Source organism: Astatotilapia calliptera, chromosome 23 (genome assembly GCF_900246225.1).
Source record: "Astatotilapia calliptera chromosome 23, fAstCal1.2, whole genome shotgun sequence".
In the NCBI taxonomy this organism is placed as follows: domain Eukaryota; kingdom Metazoa; phylum Chordata; class Actinopteri; order Cichliformes; family Cichlidae; genus Astatotilapia; species Astatotilapia calliptera.
The window spans coordinates 8,437,914-8,462,806 of NC_039323.1; the positions used below are offsets into that span (position 1 = coordinate 8,437,914).

Below are 24,893 nucleotides of genomic sequence, written 5' to 3' on the forward strand. Positions count from 1 at the left end.
ACTAAAACTGTATCACTTAACTATCATTAACAAGTGGTAAATCCACAAGTAATTAAACTTTAGCAATAAAACTCTCAATAATAATATTTTTTTATAATGGGTAATGTTATAAAATCCATGTTTATGTAATGAGTTTGTGTAATAAAAATAATTTGCATTATTTAAACTAATGTGTTTTGCAGGGTAGCTCATAAAAGACATTTTGTAAGGAAGGTTTCATTACTACTGCTGTTATGTCAAAACCACTGGTGTCTCAGATCTATGCAAAAAGTTTCCTTCAGTGTCAGACCTGTGACTCAAGCATGGTGGCAATAGTGAAACAAGTCTGAATGCCATCTCCTCATATTTCAAACCACAATCGTTTCCTCCTGAACCTAAACAGTGGGTGAAACCTAAGCTTAATCATGCCTTTTATAATCCAGTTAAACTTTATATTAGCTATTTAAATCAAGTTTATATATGCACTACATATTTATAAGGTTAAATGTTAGCTAATTACTTTTAAAGTATAATAATTATGTCTCTGGTCATTAAATAAATGTCACACCACAAAATCCCAGTATTATGACCAGTCACCAAGCATGAGTGGTGATGTTTTCTCACAGATAGCAGGAGGTTAGTCTGTGACGCAAGACTTCATGAGGTCAAAGTTATGTAGCACACATTTACTTCATTTGACACTAGCACCACACAGTGGTGTTCAGAAGTACTGCAACAAAGCCCTGCTAAATGTTTATAGGTCTACATTCAATAAATGACTTGCACTTAGTTAAAATGAAATGGTAGGTTAAAGTGATCTGATTAATTCTCAAATTCTTAAAAGTTTTAATTATAGTTATGCTGTTGTAAAGTATATATTAGTTTTCTGCAGTTAACAGCAAACCTCAGTCTCATAACTCTAATACTGGGTATTTTTCATTTGATATTAAGAAGTTATGTGTAAAACTCAACAGAGTTTTGTAGACTGAAGGAGAGATTCTTAACGGTTGCTGTGTGGTTTCCTTTAGGTTCACCAGCTGGGTTGTGAGGCTGTGATGTTGCTACTAGAACTGAATCCAGACCAGAGCAACCTCATGTTCTGGGCTGTGGACCGCTGCTACACTGGCTCCCGTCGTGTAGCTGCCGGCTGCTTTAGGGCCATTGCCAATGTCTTTCACAACAGGTACCACATGGTGCCATCTTTATGTCATTTTTTAAGGTTCCACCTACTTGTGATTAAATACCGTATGTGTTATATTTCTTTTAGGGATTACCAGTTTGACACTGTGGTGCTGCTCAACCTGATTCTGTTCAAGGCGGCTGACTCTTCCAGGGAAATCTATGAACTGTCCATGCAGCTGTTACAGGTCAGAATTTCTTTGTCCTACACATACTGTAGATGCCCAAAAAAGAAAAAATTGGGTCTTTAATCATTAATTTAATAATCTGTGGTTCTTTGTGTGATGCAGATCCTAGAGCCCAAGCTTTTCCGTTATGCCCACAAATTGGAGATTCAGCGGACTGATGGCATCCTGACCCCTCCCTCACCGCTGCCACACCTCTACTCTGTGTCTTACTACCAGCTGTCTGAGGAGCTTGCAAGGACTTACCCAGAGCTCACTTTGCCCATCTTCTCAGGTTTGCTACATTGCTGAATGAATACACATCAATGTAATATGATAAGTATTCCGTTAACTGAAATATCTCACTTTCCTTTGACTGTGAAACCAGTTATTTTAGGTCTTTTTTTTATTTTTATGACAAAAGATTTTTACTCATAAAACTTGATAGTCGGCTAATATGGTTTCTGTTTTTGCTGTTGATTGACTTTTTGGGGAGATAAGCACGATTTTCCCATTCAAATTCGGCTGTATATTTCCATTCAAGGTCCTTTTTTCATTTGTATTATATTTAGTATTATAGCTAAGTTCATTCAAATGGCATCCTAGCCACTCTGGTAACTGCCTATGACACTTAAAAAGTTATCTTTTTCCCACTGAAAATTATACTTTTACCCCCACTTCAGCTTTTAATTGAGCCATATGTGGCTCGTGACTGTAAGGAGTTTGACACCCCTGTGTTAATGTCTTTGTTTGTACTATCCACACTGCAGAGGTGAGTCAGCGTATCCAGACAGCACATCCTGGTGGTCGTCAAGTAATGTTGCACTACCTCCTACCTTGGATGAATAATGTGGAGCTTGTTGACTTCAAACCAACTCCACGACGACCAGAGGACTGCTGCAGTGGCGAGGATGATGAGGATGTGAAAGACCGAGAAATTATGATGGTCAATAGCCGTCGCTGGCTCCGTGGAGAGGGCTGGGGATCCCCTCGTGCTACAACCATGGTGCTAAACAACCTCATGTTCATGACCGCTAAGGTGACACAGCTAACATACCATCTATGTTTGCACTAAGTACCGCAGCAATTTCATAATGTTGTAAACCTGCTCAACATTTGGCAATAAAAACCCTTTCTGATTCTGATTCTGATCTACACATCTACATCTTAAAAAGCTGGTTGGGCAAGTTCATTTATCATTAAACTATTATATTTTTTTTAACAGTATGGTGATGAGTTTGCGTTGTCAGAGATCGAGAATGTCTGGACTACACTAGCAGATAGTTGGCCAAAGAACCTCAAAATCATTCTTCACTTCCTCATCAGTATGTCTGGAGTCAGCAGTGACCCCAGCCTCTTGCCCTATGTAAGTTGCAGCACACTCAATGTGCCATTTCCTTGTGTCTGATACTTAATCTTCATGACCTTTCGCCTCATGTTATGCGTGTCCTCAGGTGAAACGAGTGGTGGTTTTCTTGGGCAGAGATAAGACTATGCAGCTGCTGGAGGAGTTGATGTGTGAGCTTGAGTTGACTGATCCTGTCAGCTCAGCTGTCACTCACATGGACAACCCCCCTTATTATCGCATCAGCTCCAGTTACAAGATTCCTTCAGTCACCTCAGGTTAATGAGCATTATAAATGCCCAAGTTCACAGCTTAGGCCAAGAGGTCATATGCTATGTTTCTGGTGCCAGGAGACAAATGTTTAATGTCTGCTTTCTCAGGAACAACCTCCAGCAGCAATACCATGGTGCCAGGAAATGATGCTCATCATGACAGCAAGATGAAAGACTCAAACATGGATGACAGGTACAAAATAGAGAACTGCAATGCTCTGTTATTATTAGATGGTATAAGTATAGGAAAAACACAAATGTCTATGTCAGTTCAGTCATATTTTATGCTGAAGACACGAAAAAGCACATGTACATCCATTCAGGGCTTTAAACAAAAATTAACCAATTTTTATAATGGTGGACAAAGATACTCCACTAAATAACTAAAATGCTGTATTAACTAAAACTAAAACATACAACCATAGTAAATGTTTTACTGGGATCATGAACTGAGCAGTTAGATCGTTTTCTCAGACTCCTGTAGAGTCTTTTTGCCACTTGATTATACGCCCTAAATAAATACAGGTTTAAAGGACTTTCAATGGTTTTATTATATAGGCCCTCAGGCTGCATCCTTCTTTTGTATTCAATCTGTGGCTTGATGAATTAAACGTTTTAGTGAAGGAAAAGTGGCATTGTCCTTCTAAACATGCATGTTTGTTATACAGTTGCACACACCTGGATATCTACAGTGGTCTGAATAGCAACCTGAACCGCCACCACCACCGTCTGGAATCTCGTTACAGCAGCAGCTCTGGAGGCTCCTATGAAGATGAGAAGAGTGAGCAGGAAATCTTTTCTTCTCCATACTCACCACTACATTTTTTTTATACCACCCACTACCATGCCTGCTAATCTTCTCTATTTTCCAGGTGACTCCATGCCGCTTTATGCTAACTGGCGATTAAAAGTGATGGATCACAATCAGCCAGAGCCTCTTCCCTTCCCACCAACAGGAGGCTGCTGGTCCCCTCTTGTGGACTATTTGCCAGAGACAAACACACCTGCTGTACCTCTCCACAGGTATACCAAAGTCCACTTTTTGTCTCACAAAGCATTGCAGTGTTGAGTTCTTTTTATAATCCAGTACACTTTTTCTGTTTTTCAGATGTAACATTGCAGTCATCCTACTCACAGACCTCATTGTTGACCATGGGGTCAAAGTAGAATGGAGTGCCTACCTACAACTCCTGCTACACGCAGTTTTCTTAGGTAAATTGCTTTCTTTTTGTGCTGTTTTATATGTTTGTATACATTAAGGCAAAATGTTTTAGGCATATTTGGATTTTTGCATAAAAAACCCTTTACTAGGTCTATAAATTCCAGTTGAATGATGTCAAATGTCTTTATCTTTTGTGTCTTTCTCAGGTTTAGATCACCAGCACCCAGAGGTCTATGAGCACTGCAAACGCCTGCTGCTTCACTTGCTCATAGTTCAGGGTGCAAATAGCAGTGTTCAGTCTGTTGCTATGGTGCTTTTACGCAACAGAGACTACAATGATCCAAGGGTCCTGACTGTAAAGCCTGTAGCTCAAGAGTTCAACCTCACAGGTTAGTTCTGCTACAGAAACAAGAACTGGAAGAGAGCAATAATAATGAGAATCGCTGTTTTATAGTGGAACATGTGCGGATTCGCTATCAGCTGTGGAATTGCTTTTTAGTTATTTTGAAATGAGGGGAAAACAACAGGACAGGGAACAGGACACATATACGTGTAGTGCCAAACTTGACCACTGGGTGGCAGCAACCTCCTGCCCACATATAGACAGATTTACACAATATCATTGTTCCATAGAAAAAGGTTCCCTGAAAAAGACCCTATTATTTTCTAATTCAGAAATTAAGATAAAGTAATGTGTGTCTATACAAAAAGGAGAGCAGTGAATCATATTTTTATACAGAAATCATTTAGCCTACCTTCACTTTTGGACACCAACTTATGGTCTGCTTATATTATTAGCAACTGTACCTTTAATTGTGTTTAGCCCAAGCTAGCCACCTGGCTGGTAAAATGCTAGCAGAAAAACTGACAATGTGTTTGCAATTTGTTCCTATAGGAATACAGGAGCTTTTGCCAGATTGTCAGCCATCACCGATGACAGACTCTGGCCTCAGCTCGAGCTCGACGTCGTCCAGTATAAGCCTTGGTGCAGGGGCCAGTGCTGTGTCCCACCTCTCCCCCACGCTTCTAAGTGAAGTAGATGTCACTGTTGAACATGACGAGAAGGCCAAAGCTCTGATTGAGTTCATAACTTCAAGGTGAGAAGAGACTTTAAAAAAAAAAGAAAGAACACTTTCCCAGAAATGTATGACATTTATGCGTGTCACTACCTGCTGCTGGCAAAAACTGTCTTTTTTAGCATTTAGAAAAATATATATAACCTCACATGTTTAGTAGGCATTTCTATGAACACATTGTTAGATGTTACTCATTGTGTACAATGATTTGCTTTCATGCTTCCAGCAGTGTCTAAAAGGACTGGGGTACTTTGATTTGCATGGGTTTGATTTTTGGAGTTAGTTTCTTTGCTTGGTGTGATAACACTAAAGGTTTTGATAGTGTTTCAGGTCATTTGTTCATGCGTGTTTATTTGTATATTGTAGAAAACGCGGTCCGCTCTGGAATCACGAGGATGTGTCACCTAAGAACTCCAACATTAAGAGCGCTGAACAGCTGAGTGCTTTTGTCAGACATGTGGTGACAGTCTTCAAGCATTCCCAGACAGGTCTGTAGGGTTCACAGCCACTTGATATTTATTAGGTGCTTTTGTCATATTTACCTGTTTGTGCTTGTGTATCCTTTCAGGTTTCCAATTGGACTCATTGCTGAGTGAAGTAGCTTTAAGGTCAGCTCTATCTTGTTCTTCTCGCCACTATGCCGGTCGCTCTTTCCAGATTTTCAGGGCACTCAAACAACCTCTGACTCCTGCCACACTGTCTGACATTTTGTCTCGGTTGGTTGAGACTGTAGGAGACCCTGGAGAGGAAGCTCAGGTCAGAACATTTTTAGCAAAAGTCTGGTCTTTTACCTGCAATGTCAAAATGCATAACATGAAACAACATTTTAAAGGTTATATTTAATTTGACCACATGATCATTCAGTTATTAAAAACATTCCTGCTTGTGTTACAGCAAAATATTGCATAGAATGAGGTTTTTAATAGGACATGGCAAAACGTCAAATGTTCATTGTTTAAATTGCGTGTGGTTTCATTTTGTTTGGTTTTAAAGCCACTTTGCCAGTAAAATTCACACATTTAGCATCATGATTTTGACACTTAATGTATAACAGTGATACAGCGGCTATGCATAGACCAGTGTCCTTTACCCTGTGGCTGCACTGAATTCCTCACACATGGCGCATTTGCAGAATCTGTGCTGCAGCATTGCACTTCCACTATAATCAATGAAAGTAGCTGCACTGAGTGTGAGAACAGCATTTAAGTCACTCATATGTGTGGGGAGATCCATACCTCAAAAAGAAAAATAGGTTAATTTTCTGTCTTTTATGTGTTTATGAGAGGTGTGCAAAGCCTGTTCCTACAGAAATAGTTAACCAGTTCTTGTTTAACAGCATCTGCACAGAAAGTTACTATCAGTATATCATTTTTAGTTAATGTTTGAGGACAGACAAAGGTTTAAAGAAAGCATGAATACTATTGATGAAGAAGCGACCTTCTTATCTTGTTATGCTTTTACATTTGATGAGGGGTGACTGCAGTAACATAATGTGATCAAATTATTTTCCCAATGGTTTAGGTTTAGTTTACTTTCCCAGGGCCACTCTTTGTATCGTCAAGCACATCATGTGCCAAAAATATATAGTAAACGTGTTGCATCAAACTGGAAAACAGGCCTGTGAGTTGTTTCTGTAGAAAAACATAGATGCTATGTGTTAACTCGCTGTTATCTGTGAATTCTTTCTGACGAGCTGACCTCTCCTACTTTTTCTCCTCAGGGCTTTGTCATTGAGCTTCTCCTGACGCTGGAGTCTGGCATTGACACACTAGCAGACACAGTGAAAAACTATGATCTCCTCACTGCCTTAGCACAGTAAGTCCTCTCATTGGTAGCGTTATTATTTTAATGTTTGAATTCTTCTTACTTTAACTAACATCCTGAGACATTTCGCAATAGCTGTGTACAAAATTCTGCCATTTCTTTCCACAGAACCTCCACCCACGACCACTTGTTGGGGGCCAAGTTTGCTGCCAACAGGAAAAGCACAGGCCAGCTGAATATGAACAGTAGTGGTCTGTTACATTATGTCCACACTCGCAGCAACTCTCTTCGAGCCAGCCTGATGATGGGTGAACGAAAAGCTGACAGGCGTCGGAGTAACACCCTGGACATTGCTGACCGACTTGGTGGCAGCTATGCAAACCTGGCTCGCACACGGAGCTTATCATCACTAAGCAGAGGAGGTCCAGGAAGTCCAGGTGGGGACTCTATGCCACCTGTGGACCCTTCAAATCTGATGGCCACGGTATTCTGGATCGCCGTGTCATTGCTCGAGTCAGACTACGAGTTTGAGTACTTGCTGGCTCTGCGACTGCTCAACAAGCTGCTGAGCCAGCTGCCCCTGGATCGTGCGGACAGCCGAGAACGTCTGGAGACTGTCCAAAACAAGCTGAAGTGGTACAACTTCCCTGGTCTGCTGCAACTCTTCCTGAAGGGCTTCACTTCTGCTGCTACTCAGGAGCTAACCATCCACCTGCTCAGTAAGCTCATCAGTGTCTCCAGACAAACACTGGTAGACCCTTCACAAGTAGCAGGTAACTAATGACTTTTTTACAGTTTTAAATCATTTAGTTTTTAAAATCTGAAATGAATAAAAGAGACTGTCTTTAGTTAGAACTGTGACTTGTTCATAAACCCATATTGACCTAAGAAAACTCATCCTAGCCCAGTTCTATTTATTCGTATTGATTTACATTTTTAAGGTTAGACTTTTACTTCATGCCTGCAGGTTTTCCTCTGAACATCCTGTGCCTCCTGCCGCATCTCATCCAGCACTTTGACAACCCCACTCCTTTCTGTAAGGAGACAGCCGATAAGATCGCCAAAGTGTGTGCGGATGAGAAGTCGGCCACACTGTCTAACCTGGCCCATATGATGAGCCTTTACAGCACACACAGCTACTCCCGCGACTACACCAACTGGATCAACGTGGTCTGTCGTTACCTCCATGATGCCTTTGCAGAGAAAACTTTGAATCTGGTCACTTACTTGGCTGAGGTATATGAGAAAAAGGTCACACTTCTTATGTTGGTCACAGATGGACAAATAACAAATGTATCCATTTCTGTCTCCATCAGCTGCTAGAGAAGGGTCTTCCCAGCATGCAGCAGTCCTTGTTACAGATCATCTATAGCTTGCTGAGTCATATTGACCTGTCAGCAGCTCCTGTCAAACAGTTCAACCTTGAGATCATGAAGATCATTGGCAAATATGTTCAGGTGAGCCTTGACGTCACTCGACAGCCTGACAGACCGACTTTAGGGTTTGGGTCAAAAGAGGAATGCATTATGGAGGTCTCATTGAATTTCTCTTGCTGCTAATTGTAAAGTGTGTGATTATGTCTACTGCTAGTTTGAGGTCTTGCAACAAGAAGCATTTATTTTGTGGGATTTGCTTTTTATCAGACAACATATGCCTGAATGAGAGTTTTATTGCTGGATCAGCCAGGGTCTCCCGTGTGGTTGGCAAGAAAATCACCAAAGCACCAGCCATCCATATGCAGTGTGCCTTATGTTTAGTAAGAGGGTGTGTGTGTGAGTGAGTGTGTGTGTGTGTTTCATACTCAGAACAGCATATTTTCACATTTAGTCTGACGTGAATAAATACTGGGGTGTCCTGCTCTATAAATAGCAGCACAGTTGGGACTAAGAAAGAATAACGTGTGTTTCAGGGTCACTGTAAAGAGGTATTTTGATGCTATATTACACCTATTTATGAAGCCTGTTTTTTTCCAGATTTGACCCAGGGCTGCCTTAAGCTACTTCTGGCCATCCTAGCTTACTGTCAGTGTTTTCTTTTGTGCATTCCACAAAAAGAAACATTGTATTTGTGCATATTGAGATTTTTAGCATATGTGCACTGATGTGAACTGCAAGCTTTTTGTGTTAAGCCTCCTTTCTCATTCTACCAATATGACTATAAGCCATATGAATAGTAGCTGGTTGGGACCCGAAATGCCCTTTCACATTCATAAATTCCTCAGAAACACCTACACAGCTTGCTTCCTCACAGTGGCTTCGTTATATTTCTGCATTGTTTTTTGTTTTTTTTACAGAGCCCACATTGGAAAGAGGCCCAAAACATTTTGAAGTTGGTTGTATCCCGTTCAGCCAGCCTTGTTGTTCCAGAAGATGTGCAACGCTCCTACAGTTCTGAGTCCTGCAGCTCACCAGAAATTGCCTTCACGCGCATATTCAACAACTCTTCCAAAGAGCTGCCTGGGAAGACTCTGGACTTCCACTTTGACATCTCAGAGGTTGGTGTCCTACTTTCCTTAAGTTTACTATGTTCACCATATTGATTTACCTTTTGATTTTTATCTCTAATCTGCATTATTTGACTCTATAGACACCAATAATCGGGCATAAATATGGGGATCAGCGTACTGCAGCAGGCAGGAATGGAAAGCCACAGGTGATTGCTGTCACAAGAAGTACCTCCTCTACATCATCTGGATCTAATTCCAATGGGCTGGTCCAAGTAAGCTGGAAGAGGCCACAACTCTCTCAGGTACCTTCTCAGACTGACACAAATCATCCAAACCTTGAGTTTTGAAGCAGCCTCTACTCAAAGTGACGCAACACCGGACCTGAGCTATGATCTGTCTTTAACGAGCTTAACGTGTCTAGAAAAGAAGCTCAACAAAATAATTAAATCATGACAATTTATTTTACACACACAGCCATAAAAATAATTACTTTTACTACATGCATACTGGCTAATTTTAAGCAGTTGTAATAGTATTTTGTAAGCAAACAAAAGCCAAACACATGTGAGTCTGATCAGTCTGTTGCTATCATTAACATATTTCACTCTCATTGCGTTGCCTGTAGATGTGAGTTCTGTTTTTGTTAAAAGACCATCTAAAAGAATTTTGACCTGGTCAGCTTGTCATTTTCTCATCTTGCATGTCTTCTTATTACAGAGAAGAACCAGAGAGAGGCTGATGAATGTCCTATCTCTATGTGGTCCAGAATCGGGCATCCCAAAAAATCCATCTGTAAGACTCCTCTCCTACTCTAAAGCTTCAGATAAGGTCTCTGTAAAATCACTGACATGAGCAATGCTTCTGCTTCGAGGCTGTCTTTGTGGTGGTGTTAGAATTGGATTAATTTGGACTTCTGAGATGATGATGATGGATTGATAAAAATTGTATTTAATTTTCTGACATTCCGTGCAGGTGGTATTCTCATCCAATGAGGACCTGGACTCTGCAGACCAGCAGACCAGTCTTATCCCCACAGTGGAGGAGGCTGTCAGAGAGGAGGAGTTGCAGGGAGAGGATACAGGCAGTGAGCAGCAGTTTGGAGTCTTTAAGGACTTTGACTTCTTAGATGTGGAGCTGGAGGATGCTGAGGTGAGAAAGCACATTCAAATGGCCCCACCTGTATGAGGGGGAAAATGATACGTTTCTCATAATAAAAAGGTGGTAATTTAAAGGAACTTATAGGTGGAAAGGGACTGCTCAGAAAGGTTAAAGGTTTTCTAGTTGTATGTAGTGTAGGGAACTTGAACTTCTGTGCTCTGTTCAGTCACTCTTCATCATTTCTGTTGACCATACTGTAGTAGATGTTTGACAGATTAACATTAATGTCTTGTTTGTTAAAATTGCCTTACTTGTCCTACTACTGTAGTAGAAAACTTTTATGTCCTTCTTAAGTCTACTAACATACATATTCCTTCTCTTCTCTTGCCACAAGGAGCTGCAGGTAAGTCTGAAGCCAAGAAAGCTACTGAGATATGTTGTTCTTTTCAGTGCCCTGGTGTCTCCCTTTGTCATCCAGTAAAGTGCAGTACCACCTTTTGATTTCAAATCATCGCTCCTGTTGTTGTGAACCCTTTATAGTTGTAGATCATTGCATCATTTACCATCCCATGGACAAAATTACGTCGTCCGCTCAATCACATGAGTGTCTTATTTTTTTAAGTTGTGTATTTTGCATTTGTGTTGTTCTTTGTTTGCTTGTTTTGTAATATCTAACCCAGATAATATCATTTTTCCCACATTTCTCATTGCCGTTTACTTGGTTGTCCTGCAGGGGGAGAGCATGGACAACTTCAACTGGGGTGTGCGGCGTCGCTCCCTGGAGAGCATGGACAAAGGGGACACGCCGTCTCTGCAGGAGTGCCAATACACGGGCAGCACGCCAAGCCTCAACCTCACCAACCACGAGGACACAGACGAATCGTCTGAGGAGGAGGTATTGAGCGCTAGCCAGATTCTCACCCGCTCTGGCCTTGTAAGTCTCACTCTAATCAGGGTCCCCCACCCAACCCAGCCACCATGCTCCCCACACAGCCCGCTGGCATGGTGTGCGCGTGTGTGTGTGTGTGTGTGTGTGTGTGTGTGTGTGTGTGCGTGTGCGCGCGCGCATACTATGCTGGACCTCCTTCCAGTGCGGACAGGAGCTACACGCTTGCTTCTTCGCTGGTGGTAGAATCCCTTTTTAAATCTCAGCCCACTCCCTCTAGCTTTAAGACCAATGCTTTCATTGTTTCCTAGACCTTTAAATCTACGATTGGTAAGTGCAGTGTAGGACACTTTTTGTAAACTTATTAGAAATTTTTCTGAATAAAAATCTTTACATATAAAATGAATCAAATATTTAAACCCAGCATGTTTCTTTTGCATTGTTTAACAGTTTGGCTGCCTTTCTTTAACTCTTCTTTGTTTTCTTTGGCTTTCCCAGCAAGGCCTTTATCTACATCTGCTAATTACGCTAATAATTATCGGATGTAGGTCCTCAGTCTAATACAGATGTTTTCTTTCTCTCTTCTTCTGCTCTTCTTGGTCTTGGTAGTGCACGGTGAGAGAATGAGCTTTTGGCTTTAGTGGACATTTGCCCCGAGACTTTGTAGTCATACAATATTACACACTAGAAAAATGAGCATGCAGTATTTCTGTGTTATTTCCCTAGAATTTTGAATGAGCTAACCTGCTCATAAAATTCATTGATGTTATTGATACTAGCATGATCTGATGCCTGAAGCCAATTTTTTTTTTGAAGATGCAGTAATGACTAAAATGACTAAACATGCTCTGCTTGATAAAGAAACGGGGGTGATGTTGTTGTAAGTTGTCAAAAGTTAATCTGTAGGCGTGTCTGCTTTACTAAGATTAAAATGTTATTGCTTTATGTTGATGATCTAATTTCGTTTATTATGAAAATACTCAAATGAGATTGTTTTACTGCATTTCATAAAGATATTTGGGGATATCTCAGCACATGCAGTGACTTAATTTAAGTTTGCAGTATTACTTTACTGCTTACACTACGTACGTAAATTAACATACATACAGAAACCAGTTGTGCCAAAGCGAGAACTTGTAATCAGCACTAATTCTGGACCTCTGATTAAATAATTCAGTGATTAAATGGGTAGACTAATGTATGAGTAATTGGTAGGATCAGTATTTGAAAAATAAATGTTAAAGTCACTTTATATTTTGTAAATATGGTTATCCCACTGCAAAGTGATTGGTTTTTGGGGGGGAAATCAATAATCAATTGGTGGAAATCATATGGGGAAAAATCCTATAGAAAATTGCCTGTTATTATTGTCTTTTATTATTTTTTTGTGAGACAGGTTTTTCAAACTGTTTTATTCCAAAGCTGAAGACCATTATTTTTTGTTTTGTAACAATAATATTTTTCACTGAGTACACACAGAATCTTATAGCCTAAAACGGCCTCTTTCCATGTATTTATACTGTTGCGGAATCAATCAATGTAGAGCAGTGACACAAACCACGGAGGCCCAGAAGAGTGCAGTCAAACGATGAGTTTATTAACACACAGGAGAGAAAAAATCCGCATATGTCTTCTGACAAAAATACATATTGTGAACACTTTTAAAGCAGTGAGGTACCCGCCCCTCCTAGGCAAAAATAGGTTAAAGCCGTTAGTTACAGTAAATGGTACATCTTAGATGGCTATAAACAGACATAGAACTTCTCATTTCTATAACAGCTTCCAAACAAGGTAATAACTTCAAGCCTTCAGGTTCTCCGAGGGCTGGTTATTGACTCCGGTCATCTGTTACCAAGTAGACTAAAATGCAGTTAGAAGCTAAATGAATTAAGGCCTCAGGCCTGGCACATTTCTAGATTATATGTGTATTGTAAGCATGTATTGCAGTTATCCTTCTATGCTCTAGTCTTTAACACAATAGATTGTGAAGACGTCGCGCTTCACAAAGCTTAAGACCGTCTGTAGACTAAGCAACAACTCTTAATGAGCACAAATACTATGCAATGTGTATGAAATACTTCTGGCCGTACCTGTAATAAAAGTGAACATAATGGAAGGATCCTCAAATGAACATCTTCAATAAACAACTTTAATGCAATATCAATACTGTGAGAAATATTATTAGATGAAATAATGCTGTAAAGAATGTTATTAATGCAATTATAATGATGCAGATTATATGGCAGCAATAAAAGAATTTCTGTATCTCCACAATACCTCATGATTAAACAAGTCCAGTCGTCTTCTTTTCAAACTCTTTAGGCAACTTCTCAAGACCATTATGTTATTATTGAGGTACCTCTTTGAATGACCTTCCTAAGTAACCGTTGTCCACTTCAGGTTTTGAAATAGTAGGGCTTAAGGCATTAGTACACTTGTAATAAAGGTTTACATCATACTCTATTGTGTTCATACATCCCTCAGCAAAAAAGCCAAACAGTTCATGTTTCTCTTTTCCAGCTCAACAGTGATTCTGCTACGGATGACACTGCATCCAACCATGTGGATTCTTTGCAGCAGTCCCAAGAGTCCTCCAGCAGTGCCATGACGGAGGAGGCAACTGTCCTGCCCACTCTGCCCTCTGCACCTTCCCTCCCTCGACTGGATAGTCCCATGTTGGAGATGACCCACTCAGACAGCACCAGCAGTCAGCTGCCTGAGGTGCGATGAATCAGGAGCAACAATAAACTGTGGTGCTCGGGTGCTTTTTAGCCTGCCTTTTTCTTTTCGTTCATTTCGTATCTGCTTTTGCTGTATTTGTTGGCCTATCTGTCATTTAGACAAACGATCAGCTACCTTTAGGGGGTTTTGGACAGGATGGAGTAAAAGTGCTGGTTCTGAGGGACTGTCTGGCTGCTGTCGGGTTAAGATCTATATATGCGCGTGTGTGTGCATGTTTGTGTTTGCTGCTTCTGCTGCTTCTTGCTCTTTCTTTGTTACTTTGCTCTGCATGGTTGCTGAAGTCTTAACTGTGTAGCTCTTGCAGCCTTAATAGTAGTGGGGCTTGATTGTATGATTTTGGGAATGGTTAAAAAATTAAAGCTCACCTCAGGTCAGCTGTTACTGCTCACCTCACCTACAATAACACAGCAACTGACCCTTCCAACTAAATCCTCCATTTAAAAACTTGTGAAAGAGACACCAGCTCCTTAATCCTCGGCAGATGCATGTGTGAGTATGAGTCCTTTATAAGTGGTGTCTTAGTTTTACAAGTGCAGTTAACTCAAAAGCTAGCCAATGAAATTTGCTATGATATTAACATGCCATAGCTTGCCTTCTGTATTTACTGCTACTGACATTTATCACTTCCACTAACAATGGTAAGTATATCATTTTGTTCTGATTTGCATTTGCATGTACATGGCATTTTGAAGTTTAACATATTTCAGCTTTATATCCGTATAATATGAATAACCACTAAATTCATTGGTGTGTATAGTGCAAAACAGTTCTCTATCAGGTTCCCCTATCTATCCCTCAGTGACCTCTGTAACTTTTAGGAACACAACCAAGCAAGTGGTCTCAATATCATCCCAAGGACATCTCCCCCGTCACAGCCCCAGCTCTTAGTGTAATGAGCTCTAGATAAAACCATCAATAGTCTTGCTCATTCCCTCCGGGACGGCCATGACCACTTCTAAAAGCTTTCTGTAATATAGCTGCTGTCTCTGTGATGTACTGGCTGTCTGCCATGCACAGTATCCCTAATGCACTGGACTTTGAATAATAAAGAAAGGAAAAACAAAAAGGAAAAAAAGCAAAGACCTCTTAATTAGAATACCCCTGTGCCATCTTCAGCATATCAGCACATAGGAACATATCGCTCTCTCCTATTAGCGCGTCTACCAACTATGTATCGGCATGTCCTCCTTTTACATATGAGTCAGTTAGATGCTTGTAATACTAATGTTTTCTATAAATTATGGCCTGGCTTGATGTCTGCCTACAATTTATTACAATGACTTGGTTCATTTGTTAGGTTGCTAATTCAGTCCATTAGTTGTTTCTGTAGTTATGCAGTTGTCTATAAATCAGTTGTCATGTAGATGTTATGAGTCACCACCGATTAATTTAATTCATTTGTGGGCCTGTCACTCCCTGACAGGCGACGTTGCTGTTCTGTTAGCAGTGACGTCAAATTTTCAGTGGCATTTTTGTGATAAATACTGGGTGATCTTTTTTTTTTTTTTTTAAATAGACATTAGCTTATGACATGACATCTAGAGCAATTTCAGAGAAACTGGATAGTGCAAAAGGTACAAAGTTAAAAGTCCCACTTGTGTAATTAAAGCTGTGAGCTTTGAGAATAGGCTACAGTGGTCTTAATTCAAGTTTTACGAGAGGCTCAACTGTGAATCTGTGTTTTATGTATCAGTGTTGGCGGCCACTGTTGAAATAAAAATATTATTTTAATGGATGTTTTGTAATGTGAAAGGACCTGCCATGCTGAGCCCCCCTTCTGCTTTGATGTTACAGGATGCTATAAGCATGACGGCGGCTGACGAGCTGAGCAGCAGCGTGAGCGAGGACACAGGGTTTTGCAGCGCCCCTCCTTTGCCCTCTGACCCCCAAGAGATGTGTGACCTCCCAGACTCACGGGACCCTCAGGATGCTCAGGATCACCAGGAGACTCAAGACCCTCAGGAGGACTTGGATCCAGCCCCCCCTCCCCCGCCGGCCATAGACACACCACCAGGGCTCCTTTGTGAGGACGAGTCCCAAACGGTGCTGCCTCTTTGTCTGGCATCAGAGACGAAGCAGGATGCAGATCCAGATCCAGACAGCACCTGTGGGTCTGTGTGGGAAGAAGATGTGACACAGGCGCTGAAAGAGCTGGATGAGCGCTGTGAGGAGGAAGAGGCGGACTTCTCTGGGATGTCCAGGTAGGTGTTTCAGAGTCTTTCTTTGTATTCATACTAGAGATGGACCGAGCCCATATTACGTATTGGTATCGGTCCGATACTGACGTAAATTACCGGATCGGATATCGGAGAGAAATAAAAAATGTAATCTGATCCAAAGTATCACAAAATCACCTCACAAAACGCGCTACTTGGCGTAACCCAGCTCGGCGCATCGGAGCAGTGTGTGTCACGTGATAGAGCGGCTGTTGTCTGCGAGACAGACCTCCGAGAGAAGTAAAGCAAGAGTCTTAAGTTCATCTCTGAATGTTTGCATAGTATTTCCACGTTAAGCTTAACAACTGATATATTGAGCCACAGCTGGACTGGCCATCGGAGTTCCATATTAAGGTGAAAAGGAAGCGATTTGTCCCTTACTTCAGCTAGAATTTAAAAAAAAATAGGCACAAAGCTGGAGTTATTCTGTCTTTGCTGCGCAGTTGCATCTACTTCTCTCATTCCAACACGTTCTCACTCCCCCTCCCTCTCCGAGCCACAGCTGTAAAAGCTGCTGGTCATGATATCCATTTGGATATGTAGTGAGAGGGACACATGTATATGAAACCAGGAGACGTCCTTACTGAATCATCAGAGCTGAAAAGGTGATGGAGAAACGGGTTTAACTTTTAGGTGACATGAATGAGTTGAAGGGAAGTTATGAACTGTTTCTGAGAGACAAATAACACCAGGATCCTTTTCTATGTAGCTTACGGCTGGTAACTGTGCAGGGGCGGGTCTAGCAAAGTTTTATCGCGGGCCAGGTAGGGCATTAACTGGGAAAGGGGGGCACAAAGAAATATTTTTCAGTCTGCAGTTCTGTTTAATTATTATAGAAAAATAATTGATTTCTGTGCATTTGTTTTACACTTGAATTAAATTAAAGTTGATTACATCGATTAAGGGCGGGGGGGTGGTTCCCTTAATATTTTTGCTGGGAGTTGGCAACCCTCTTAGTTAGGTAGGTAAGTACTCTTTAAAATACCAGAATAGGGAGGATGGTATAGGTTTAAATTTATTAGATTGATCAGTGTTGCTAAACTATAAAATGTTTTGGGTGGAGTGTATTTTTTGCATACAGGTATAACAGCATAGCTTCAGTCTCTTGTTTTTTAAAACTTGAGTATGAACTTATACAAAATGCAGCAAGATATTCATAAAAACCAGTTTTATTGATTACAAAATAAGCTATATCGGATTCATATCGGTATCGGCAGATATCCAAATTAATGATATTGTATCGGACATTAAAAAGTGGTATCGTGCCATCTCTAATTCATACCACTGTATTAAAGAATTTGAGAAGATCTGAGAAAATGCTGGATGGCTTTTGTGCCAGTTTTGCCAGTATCATGTAAATCACCTTTTACCTGAAACCCAAAAAGCAAATATTGATCGATAAGAGACATTTAGACATGCAAAGACATGCAGTTTTAATTTCCTTTTGTGTTTGAATAAATGGTGGAATTTATACCAATTTGCTGAGCAACTGACTGATAGCTCATCAAGTCATTGTACAGTTGGTTTTATTTTAATTTCACACAGTCTAAAAATCTTTAATTTTTAGATGGTTTTTACAAATGACCTTTTACTAATAAGTAATGGAACTGTCCATTTAAGAAGACTGTGTCAGACAGCTCCCATTTAAAAATGTATTAAAGTAAAACAGCTGACCTTTCATTTTAATTGTAGACTAGTTTAGGTGTGGCTGAAGAAGATATGGACTAATCTACAGTGCATGACTAATCTAACTTCTTTGACATGATTTAGATGGTGTGATAGCTAATTTCTTTCTTGGCGTGGCCTATCAGAACTATGCGTGTGTTGGCAGGCTTCAGTTCATTCCTAACACTTCAAGGTGGGCCAAATCTGATTGGAGGACAGTTGTAAAGTCAGGGCTTTAAACTGCTCTAAAGCAATATTAAGAAGCACTGCTGAACAAACTAGAAAATAGAGACTCACTCGCCTCCATGTGTAACTGTACTGAAGTTCTTTCAATTAACAGAGACACGCATGCATGGAAAGCAATTGTGTGAGTAGCTTAGAGTGACTGAAAACAGCAGGACACTAACCAGTTAGTGTAGGTGTCTGTGCATGAGGATTTATGTGAGTGGGAGAGAGTAAAATGAAACAACTCGGCAACGTTTTACCTCAGTGGGTTGGGAGCTGGCTCTGCTTGCAGTACTGTGTGTGTGCGTGCGTGTGTGTGTGTGAGTCAGTATGTGTAAATGCCTAGCTTGTATAGACCTCTCTGCAGTCCTGTGTGGGATGAGTGCAGTGCGCTAGTGCTGCTAACAGTGGAGCTGCAGACGAGGGGAGAGAGTACGGGAAAGAGAAGCGGTAGTTAGGATGAGGACAGAGACCGTGTCCGTTGCAGCGCTCGGCAGCGCAGGCTTTAGATACTTATATTCTGTCTGCTTCTTCAGGCTGTTTGGTCCCACAGGCCTGTGAGTATCTGTGTGCGTCTGTGTGTGTGAGAGAGCGAGAGAGAAACAGACACGTCTGTGTAATGCTAAAATGCTAATCGCTGTTATTGTGAGAGCACTGCAGCAGATTTTAGCTCTCGTTGCACTGCAGCAGAATTTTCAGTGAGGGAGGCAGAGATGCAGCAATGTGAGGTTGTTTACTTGCTGCGAGTGACGACATGCGCGTGTGTATGTTTACTTTTGTCCTTCAGTGAAAGGGGGGGGGGGTGGTATAACATGTCTGACTGCTTATTGGCCCCCGTGTGTGTTTTAGCCAAGATGAAGGTGACGCAGATGGCTTCCCAGAGATTCAGGCCTCTCCGCCCCCTTCGCCCTTCCTCTCTGCCATCCTGGCTGCATTCCAGCCAGTTGCCTATGACAATGACGAGGATGCTTGGCGTTGCCATGTCAACCAGATGTTGTCAGACACAGATGGGTCCTCGGCTGTTTATACTTTCCACGTGTTTTCCCGACTCTTTCAGGTAAATGTGTACCACATTTTTGGGGGTTTTTTTTTTATGTTCTTGCAGTTTTGACTGATAGGACTGCTCCTTATCTGTTTCATCTTGTGTACAAGTAAGCTTATTTCCGAATGATCTTACTTTGTTTTCTTTTTTGTGTGTGTGTTTTTCCAGAGTATTCAGAGAAAGTTTGGCTCCATTACACATGCATCTGTTCGCTTTCTCGGGGAAAGGCTCCAACGAATGGGTAATCAGTTCCTTAGCTCCTTGGAAGTCATGACGTCTCGCTCGCAGTGTCCCACTGTGTTGCTGGATGCAGAGACGGTGAGGCTGGCCCGCATGCTTGTCTGTAATCATTCTGATGCATCTGATAAAGCGAGACTCCAGTAATGCTGTAGCAGTTACACGGCTGGATTATTTTATATAAATGGTTTATGTCGTGCTGAGTGTGTGTGTGTCCTGGTGTAGATATTTTTGTGTAGTTTGTGTTATGCCCAGTTTATTTATGATAAAAATGAGAAGGGAAGTCAACACAGCAAAAAAATATCTAATCTAATTTTTATGTACAACAAGTGAAAGAAGAATAGGTACCATATTAAAACTGGCTGTGGCTTAAATTTGTGGTAACGGCAACACAGTCAAAGCAAATGAAAACCAATTTGTCATTCAGGAGAGACCAGCTAACACTAACACGAGGCCTTGGGGCCATTATGTGTATGTAGTGGATGTTTTTGTGGCTTAATATGTGTGGTGTCCTGTGTTGTTGTAGCTGGTCTCTTGTGGACTGTTGGAGACTCTGAAGTTTAGTGTGCTGGAGTTGCAGGAACACTTGGACACCTACAACGCCAAGAGAGAAGCAGCAGAGCGTGTAAGCCATCTTTATCTTTCTCCACATCCACATCTCTGCCTCTTTATCCTTGTGGAACCTTTTCCCACCAGACATGTTGTTTCACATCCTCTTTATTTTTAAAACACGTAAAGTGGTTTTCATCTCTATGCAGTTTCACTGCAAAAAGCCAGGAGAACATAAAGACGAATAGCTGATGTTGCACACGATAAGCCCAGTCTGTCTCATCAGCAGCTGCAGACACTGAATCAGTGTTCAGTATGAGTACATTCAGCTGCCGTTAGTGTCTGCATCACCAGTGAGAAACCATGCTGAAGGGATAAAAATAACCCTCAGCTCTCCTAAATCAGTTACAGAAGGCCAGGCGGGAGAAGCTGTGAGGGGTTGGAGCTGGGAGGAAAAGGGAGGGGAAAAAAGAGATGAGATTGCAGAGAGCTCTGGGATGCAGGGGCGCTAATTGAATGAGACTGCAATGTTCCCTGGAGGGCTAGATACTCTGGATGCTCTGGAACAGGCCTTCTTTAATTCGCTAAATACAACGCACATATTAAATCTCCTCCTTTTATTATGTACACACACAAATGTAGAAGCATATGTCCATGGGGTAAAAAAAAAAGCCTTGTAAATGCCTCTGTTTCCAAGTTTCTCTCCTTCCTCTAAGCCTTTTATGTTTTTCTCTCCTGTTTTGTCTCCTGCCTGTTTACGCAGTGGCTCGAGAACTGCAGGAAAACATTCGGGGACAAAGACAGCAGCCAGCGACCCAATACTCATGCACAGGTAGGGATGAACACTTTTACTTTACAATGCATGAATTTGTTTGTCATACTTATTCACCGGTTTGACTTTTGAAAGTGTTGCACTGCAGCTGAATCGGTAACGTCCAACTGAAATTACACAGCATTACAGACATTAGAGACATTAACGAAGTGTCGTCAAGCCAGTCAAAGCGCATCTCTTTAAGAAAACCATGTTGGTTTAAAAGAAGCGAGAACCTGCACCAGCTTTCCTGCGGATACAGGATAATGTTACAAGTTACTTATTAGTAAAAATGCAATGATAAATTTATTTATCAATGAAACATGTACACAAAGTAGAACATTTAGCTATGAGCTAAACAGTTACTGTCAGCAGTGCACTAAGGGATTTATGTACAAGCATGCTTTGGTTGCATGTGAGTAAACAATGTAAAGAGAAAAGGCGGCATCACATTTCCTTAAATGCCTTTGATAACCATGAACATGTAAAGATGATTGAAGATTTAGTTTTTTATTCACTTATTTTATCTCCGTTAAGGAAATTCAATTTTTGGCCCGCATATCCGCTAATTATACCAGTCGTTGTTCTCACAGCGCGAAGAAAGCATACCAGCTAATCATTTTGAGTCAAACCATGATTACAAAACTTAGGTTCATATCAAACCCGAGACGTTAATGTGCCGTTGCACTAATTAGGTCTTCAGCTGCAGCATATTAAAGGCATGTGAATGTATCAGTACAGTCATTTAGGTTTCAATGAGCTTTAATTCCTCAATACCACAAACAGCACTTTCCATTCCCATTAAATGGCCCTGTGTCTCAGTCAGCTACCAGTGCTCAGCCTCCCAGTTGCTGCCTGATATGCGCTGGAAATCCCATTTGTGTTACATGCCTGTGAAAATGTGCAAAATTCTTGTTACATTTCTAGTAACAGTGTTACTAACAGTGCTAGTGTTGCATTAAAACACAGTTGCATGACATCTGCAAATTAATTTTATTTTTGAGTTTTATTTCTTCTATTACAGTGCACTCATTTAGGCCTGTCTGTGCTTTTAAGGACACTTTTGAAGGAAGTTTGATGTAATCATGAGTTGTTAATGATTACCTTAAATTGTACTTACTGATAATAATTAGCTTAATGAATAATTAAGAACTTCTGTAACAGCCTCTCTATGCAGTTTATTCAAACATTTTGCAGTCATTCTGTTTATTTGGTGGTAAACTGAGATTATGTTTGATCTTTCATTTAACTAGTGCCGTAGTTTTATATATGTGGCGCCAAATCAAAATAGCAGTTGTTTTAAGGGGCTTTATATATTGCAAGGTAAACACACTCTACAATTATAGAGACAAAACCCTAACAATCAGACGGTGCCCTATGAGCAGCCCTTGACAACAGTGGGAAGGAAAAACAAAGCTATATCTTACATAAGGTTTACATTACACACATGAAAGATCGACGGTTCAATTTAGCGTACTCCTCATGCAGGTAAATCTAAGGTTTGCATCCTGAACGACATCCGGGATAATGTCTGTGCCAAATCAAACATGCAGGTTCATCTTCTGTGGGGACCACTTGAGATATAGGGGAACAGCTTTTCTTTTATTGTGAAAGGCAAGCAGAGGAAAAAAATTCTTTAAGTAACATTTCTGTACTGCTGTGGCAGTGGCGCTGTCAGCTGCCAGTTAAACATAAACCCTGAGGGCAAGAAGTGTTTCTAACAATTTGCCAGCAACCATTTTTTATAGCTTTGGGTGATAAACATGTTAACAGTAGATTTAAAGAAGATGTGTAAATAACTTTTGTCTTCAACAACATAATTGCAACTATGACTTCAGATGGACTTTTTTAGACTTTTTTCCTCAATTCAAAAATGTAAGATTTAAGACAGAGTTTGTACCCTTGATGTATTTGCATGATCTCTCACTGCACGTCTTAGTCTGTAGGTTTCTCTTACACCGAGCTCCTTGGACAGATCTGCGGAGCTCCCTCTGTGTTTGACATTCACACAGATGTTACCTTGGGTTAAACTGACGCTCTGTTTTCAATCAGAAGTATCCAGAGGTCTTTCACTGCCTCCTCCTTCCTCTCTGCGTAGCCACCGTGTCTTTTCTGCCCATCATCGCACATGCTGTTGTTCACCTTTTCAGAATAAGGGTTTCTGTTACTGCTGACGTGAGCTCACATTATCTGACCCGTGTGAAGGGAAGATGATAAAGCACTGCTCCTGCTCGTCAGGTCACTGTGTCTCAGCTGTCATGTTAAAGCTCACTAATTCTTGGTCTTTCTCTCCTTCTGTTTTGTTTGTTTGTTTGTGTGTGTGACCTGCTCACCTTCTTGCTTAGCAAATGGAAAATCTAGCAGTAAGTGGTTCTCATATTATAGACTTAAATAATGCTGCCAACCGGACAAAACACTGACATCTCATCTTTCTGTGCAGAAACAGACTGTGTTCTACCCCCACCCATTTCTCTGTCTATGTTTCTGCTTGATTGGTCATGTAACCCAGCTCAACCTCTTCATCCACCCACCCAATCATAACGTACCGTGTTATCCTGTTTGCATTTTTTTCTGTTTGCTTGTTGCACTGATTGTGTCTGCAGATAAATTCATCTATCTACGTGTATTCAGTGTAGAGTTGCCACCTGATTTCAGAGGGGCTGCTCCGTTATCAGTAGGATATGATGGCTAGAGAGTCCAGTGTTGTTAGGTTTGAATTCACTTTCATTTTGCATGATTCCATTGTTCCATTCCCATTTGTTCAAATCATTTTCTCCCATTTCCTCCGAGATTAGGGGCTTAACTTTTAGTTTTCCCACACCTCACTCATCAATTCTATATGCTGAGGGATCAATGAGATGATGCCCTAGGTTTTCTAATTTAAGATTTCACCACTAATTCTAGCAGTAGGGTCATTCCATGAAATATCAGCCAGTATTTCGCATCTGACCCCATCAGAAGCAGCTGATTTCTTTTTTTTGTTTGGTATCTGAAGCTGTGCAGTATGTACCTGCACGCTATGACATTTTTCAACCCATCTCCATGTACTTCATAGTGTGCAGGTAAAATTTTGCATCCCTTCACTAAATAAGCTAAAGTTAATATAATAAATAAAATCATCTGATTCTGCTGACTCAGGTCAGGTGGGACCAATTTTTCCAATTTGGGTTATTTTATTTGGGACGACCCTATAGTAGACTCACCATGGTCCAAACCAAATGGCCCTCCGTGTTAACTTTTTCATCTCTTCCTCTAACCCAGGATACCCATCTGTCTAATCATGTGATCAGAGTGATTCAGTGCAGGTTAGATCATCGCTTTGCTGAGATGTGACAGTGTGTTTTTCTGTCTTCTGTCTCTGTAGGAGCTCGAGTTATGTCGGAGGCTCTACAAATTGCACTTTCAGCTGCTGCTGCTGTTCCAGGCCTACTGCAAGCTCATCAGCAGGGTGGACACCATCAAGAGAGAGGCTGAGGTGAGAGACACAAGGTTTAGCGCCTGCTGAGTTAAAAGTTTGTCCGTGCGTTGTTATATAATCCATTTTGGGGGGTTATTCCATAGTTGGAGGAACTAGCTGCTGCTACTGAGGTTCAGCAAAATTAAGAGGCTCTGGTGAAAAGTGACGTTCAATTTAAAGCTTTTCAGCTTTGTTGTGTGGGTACACTTTTATAGATGGAGAACGTAAAGACTTGCTTGTTCAATTTTAGGGTTTGTTTGTTTTTCATTTAGATTCTTGTAGTGCTGTCAGCGTCAATCTCATTAAAATAACGTTAACGCCATAACTGAATTAACGGAGAATTGCCGCGTTAATGCGGTTATGGCGTTAACGTCAATTTAATGAGATTAACGCTGACAGTGCTAGTTTCTTGTCAAATCCACAGGGAACCACTGCAAAACAGTATACCTTAAAATGTATGATAGTTTTCCTTGTTTCAGTAACACTAGAGAAAAAATACATTTAAAACTTAAAATATATATAAAGAGAGCTGGAGTCAGAAAATGCAATGAAAAATGTGCAAAACAAAGGAACACAAT

The 24,893-nt window shown here is 40.9% G+C and overlaps 1 protein-coding gene across 17 annotated transcripts in view; it reads left to right on the plus strand.

Annotated features, from left to right (window-relative positions):
* Positions 1–24,893, plus strand: part of fryl (furry homolog, like) — a 74,954-nt gene that overhangs the window by 46,646 nt on the left and 3,415 nt on the right. For 7 of the 17 annotated variants that reach the window (XM_026158880.1, XM_026158881.1, XM_026158866.1 and 4 more), the window contains 32 exons: positions 1,008–1,162; positions 1,247–1,346; positions 1,449–1,617; positions 2,093–2,361; positions 2,548–2,688; positions 2,777–2,945; positions 3,048–3,132; positions 3,608–3,720; positions 3,812–3,962; positions 4,048–4,151; positions 4,308–4,490; positions 4,997–5,198; positions 5,544–5,665; positions 5,746–5,933; positions 6,898–6,992; positions 7,110–7,714; positions 7,909–8,177; positions 8,258–8,398; positions 9,235–9,435; positions 9,528–9,689; positions 10,105–10,215; positions 10,360–10,536; positions 10,880–10,888; positions 11,219–11,419; positions 13,892–14,092; positions 15,908–16,314; positions 19,069–19,276; positions 19,430–19,579; positions 20,025–20,123; positions 20,811–20,879; positions 23,204–23,221; positions 24,223–24,333. In XM_026158880.1, coding sequence (XP_026014665.1) covers positions 1,008–1,162; positions 1,247–1,346; positions 1,449–1,617; positions 2,093–2,361; positions 2,548–2,688; positions 2,777–2,945; positions 3,048–3,132; positions 3,608–3,720; positions 3,812–3,962; positions 4,048–4,151; positions 4,308–4,490; positions 4,997–5,198; positions 5,544–5,665; positions 5,746–5,933; positions 6,898–6,992; positions 7,110–7,714; positions 7,909–8,177; positions 8,258–8,398; positions 9,235–9,435; positions 9,528–9,689; positions 10,105–10,215; positions 10,360–10,536; positions 10,880–10,888; positions 11,219–11,419; positions 13,892–14,092; positions 15,908–16,314; positions 19,069–19,276; positions 19,430–19,579; positions 20,025–20,123; positions 20,811–20,879; positions 23,204–23,221; positions 24,223–24,333 — 5,385 coding nt within the window. Of the gene's footprint in view, positions 1–1,007; positions 1,163–1,246; positions 1,347–1,448; positions 1,618–2,092; positions 2,362–2,547; positions 2,689–2,776; positions 2,946–3,047; positions 3,133–3,607; positions 3,721–3,811; positions 3,963–4,047; positions 4,152–4,307; positions 4,491–4,996; positions 5,199–5,543; positions 5,666–5,745; positions 5,934–6,897; positions 6,993–7,109; positions 7,715–7,908; positions 8,178–8,257; positions 8,399–9,234; positions 9,436–9,527; positions 9,690–10,104; positions 10,216–10,359; positions 10,540–10,879; positions 10,889–11,212; positions 11,420–11,980; positions 11,987–13,891; positions 14,093–15,907; positions 16,315–19,068; positions 19,277–19,429; positions 19,580–20,024; positions 20,124–20,810; positions 20,880–23,203; positions 23,222–24,222; positions 24,334–24,893 lie in introns of all 17 variants that reach the window. The other 10 variants (XM_026158872.1, XM_026158877.1, XM_026158874.1 and 7 more) reach the window with 8 other exon arrangements.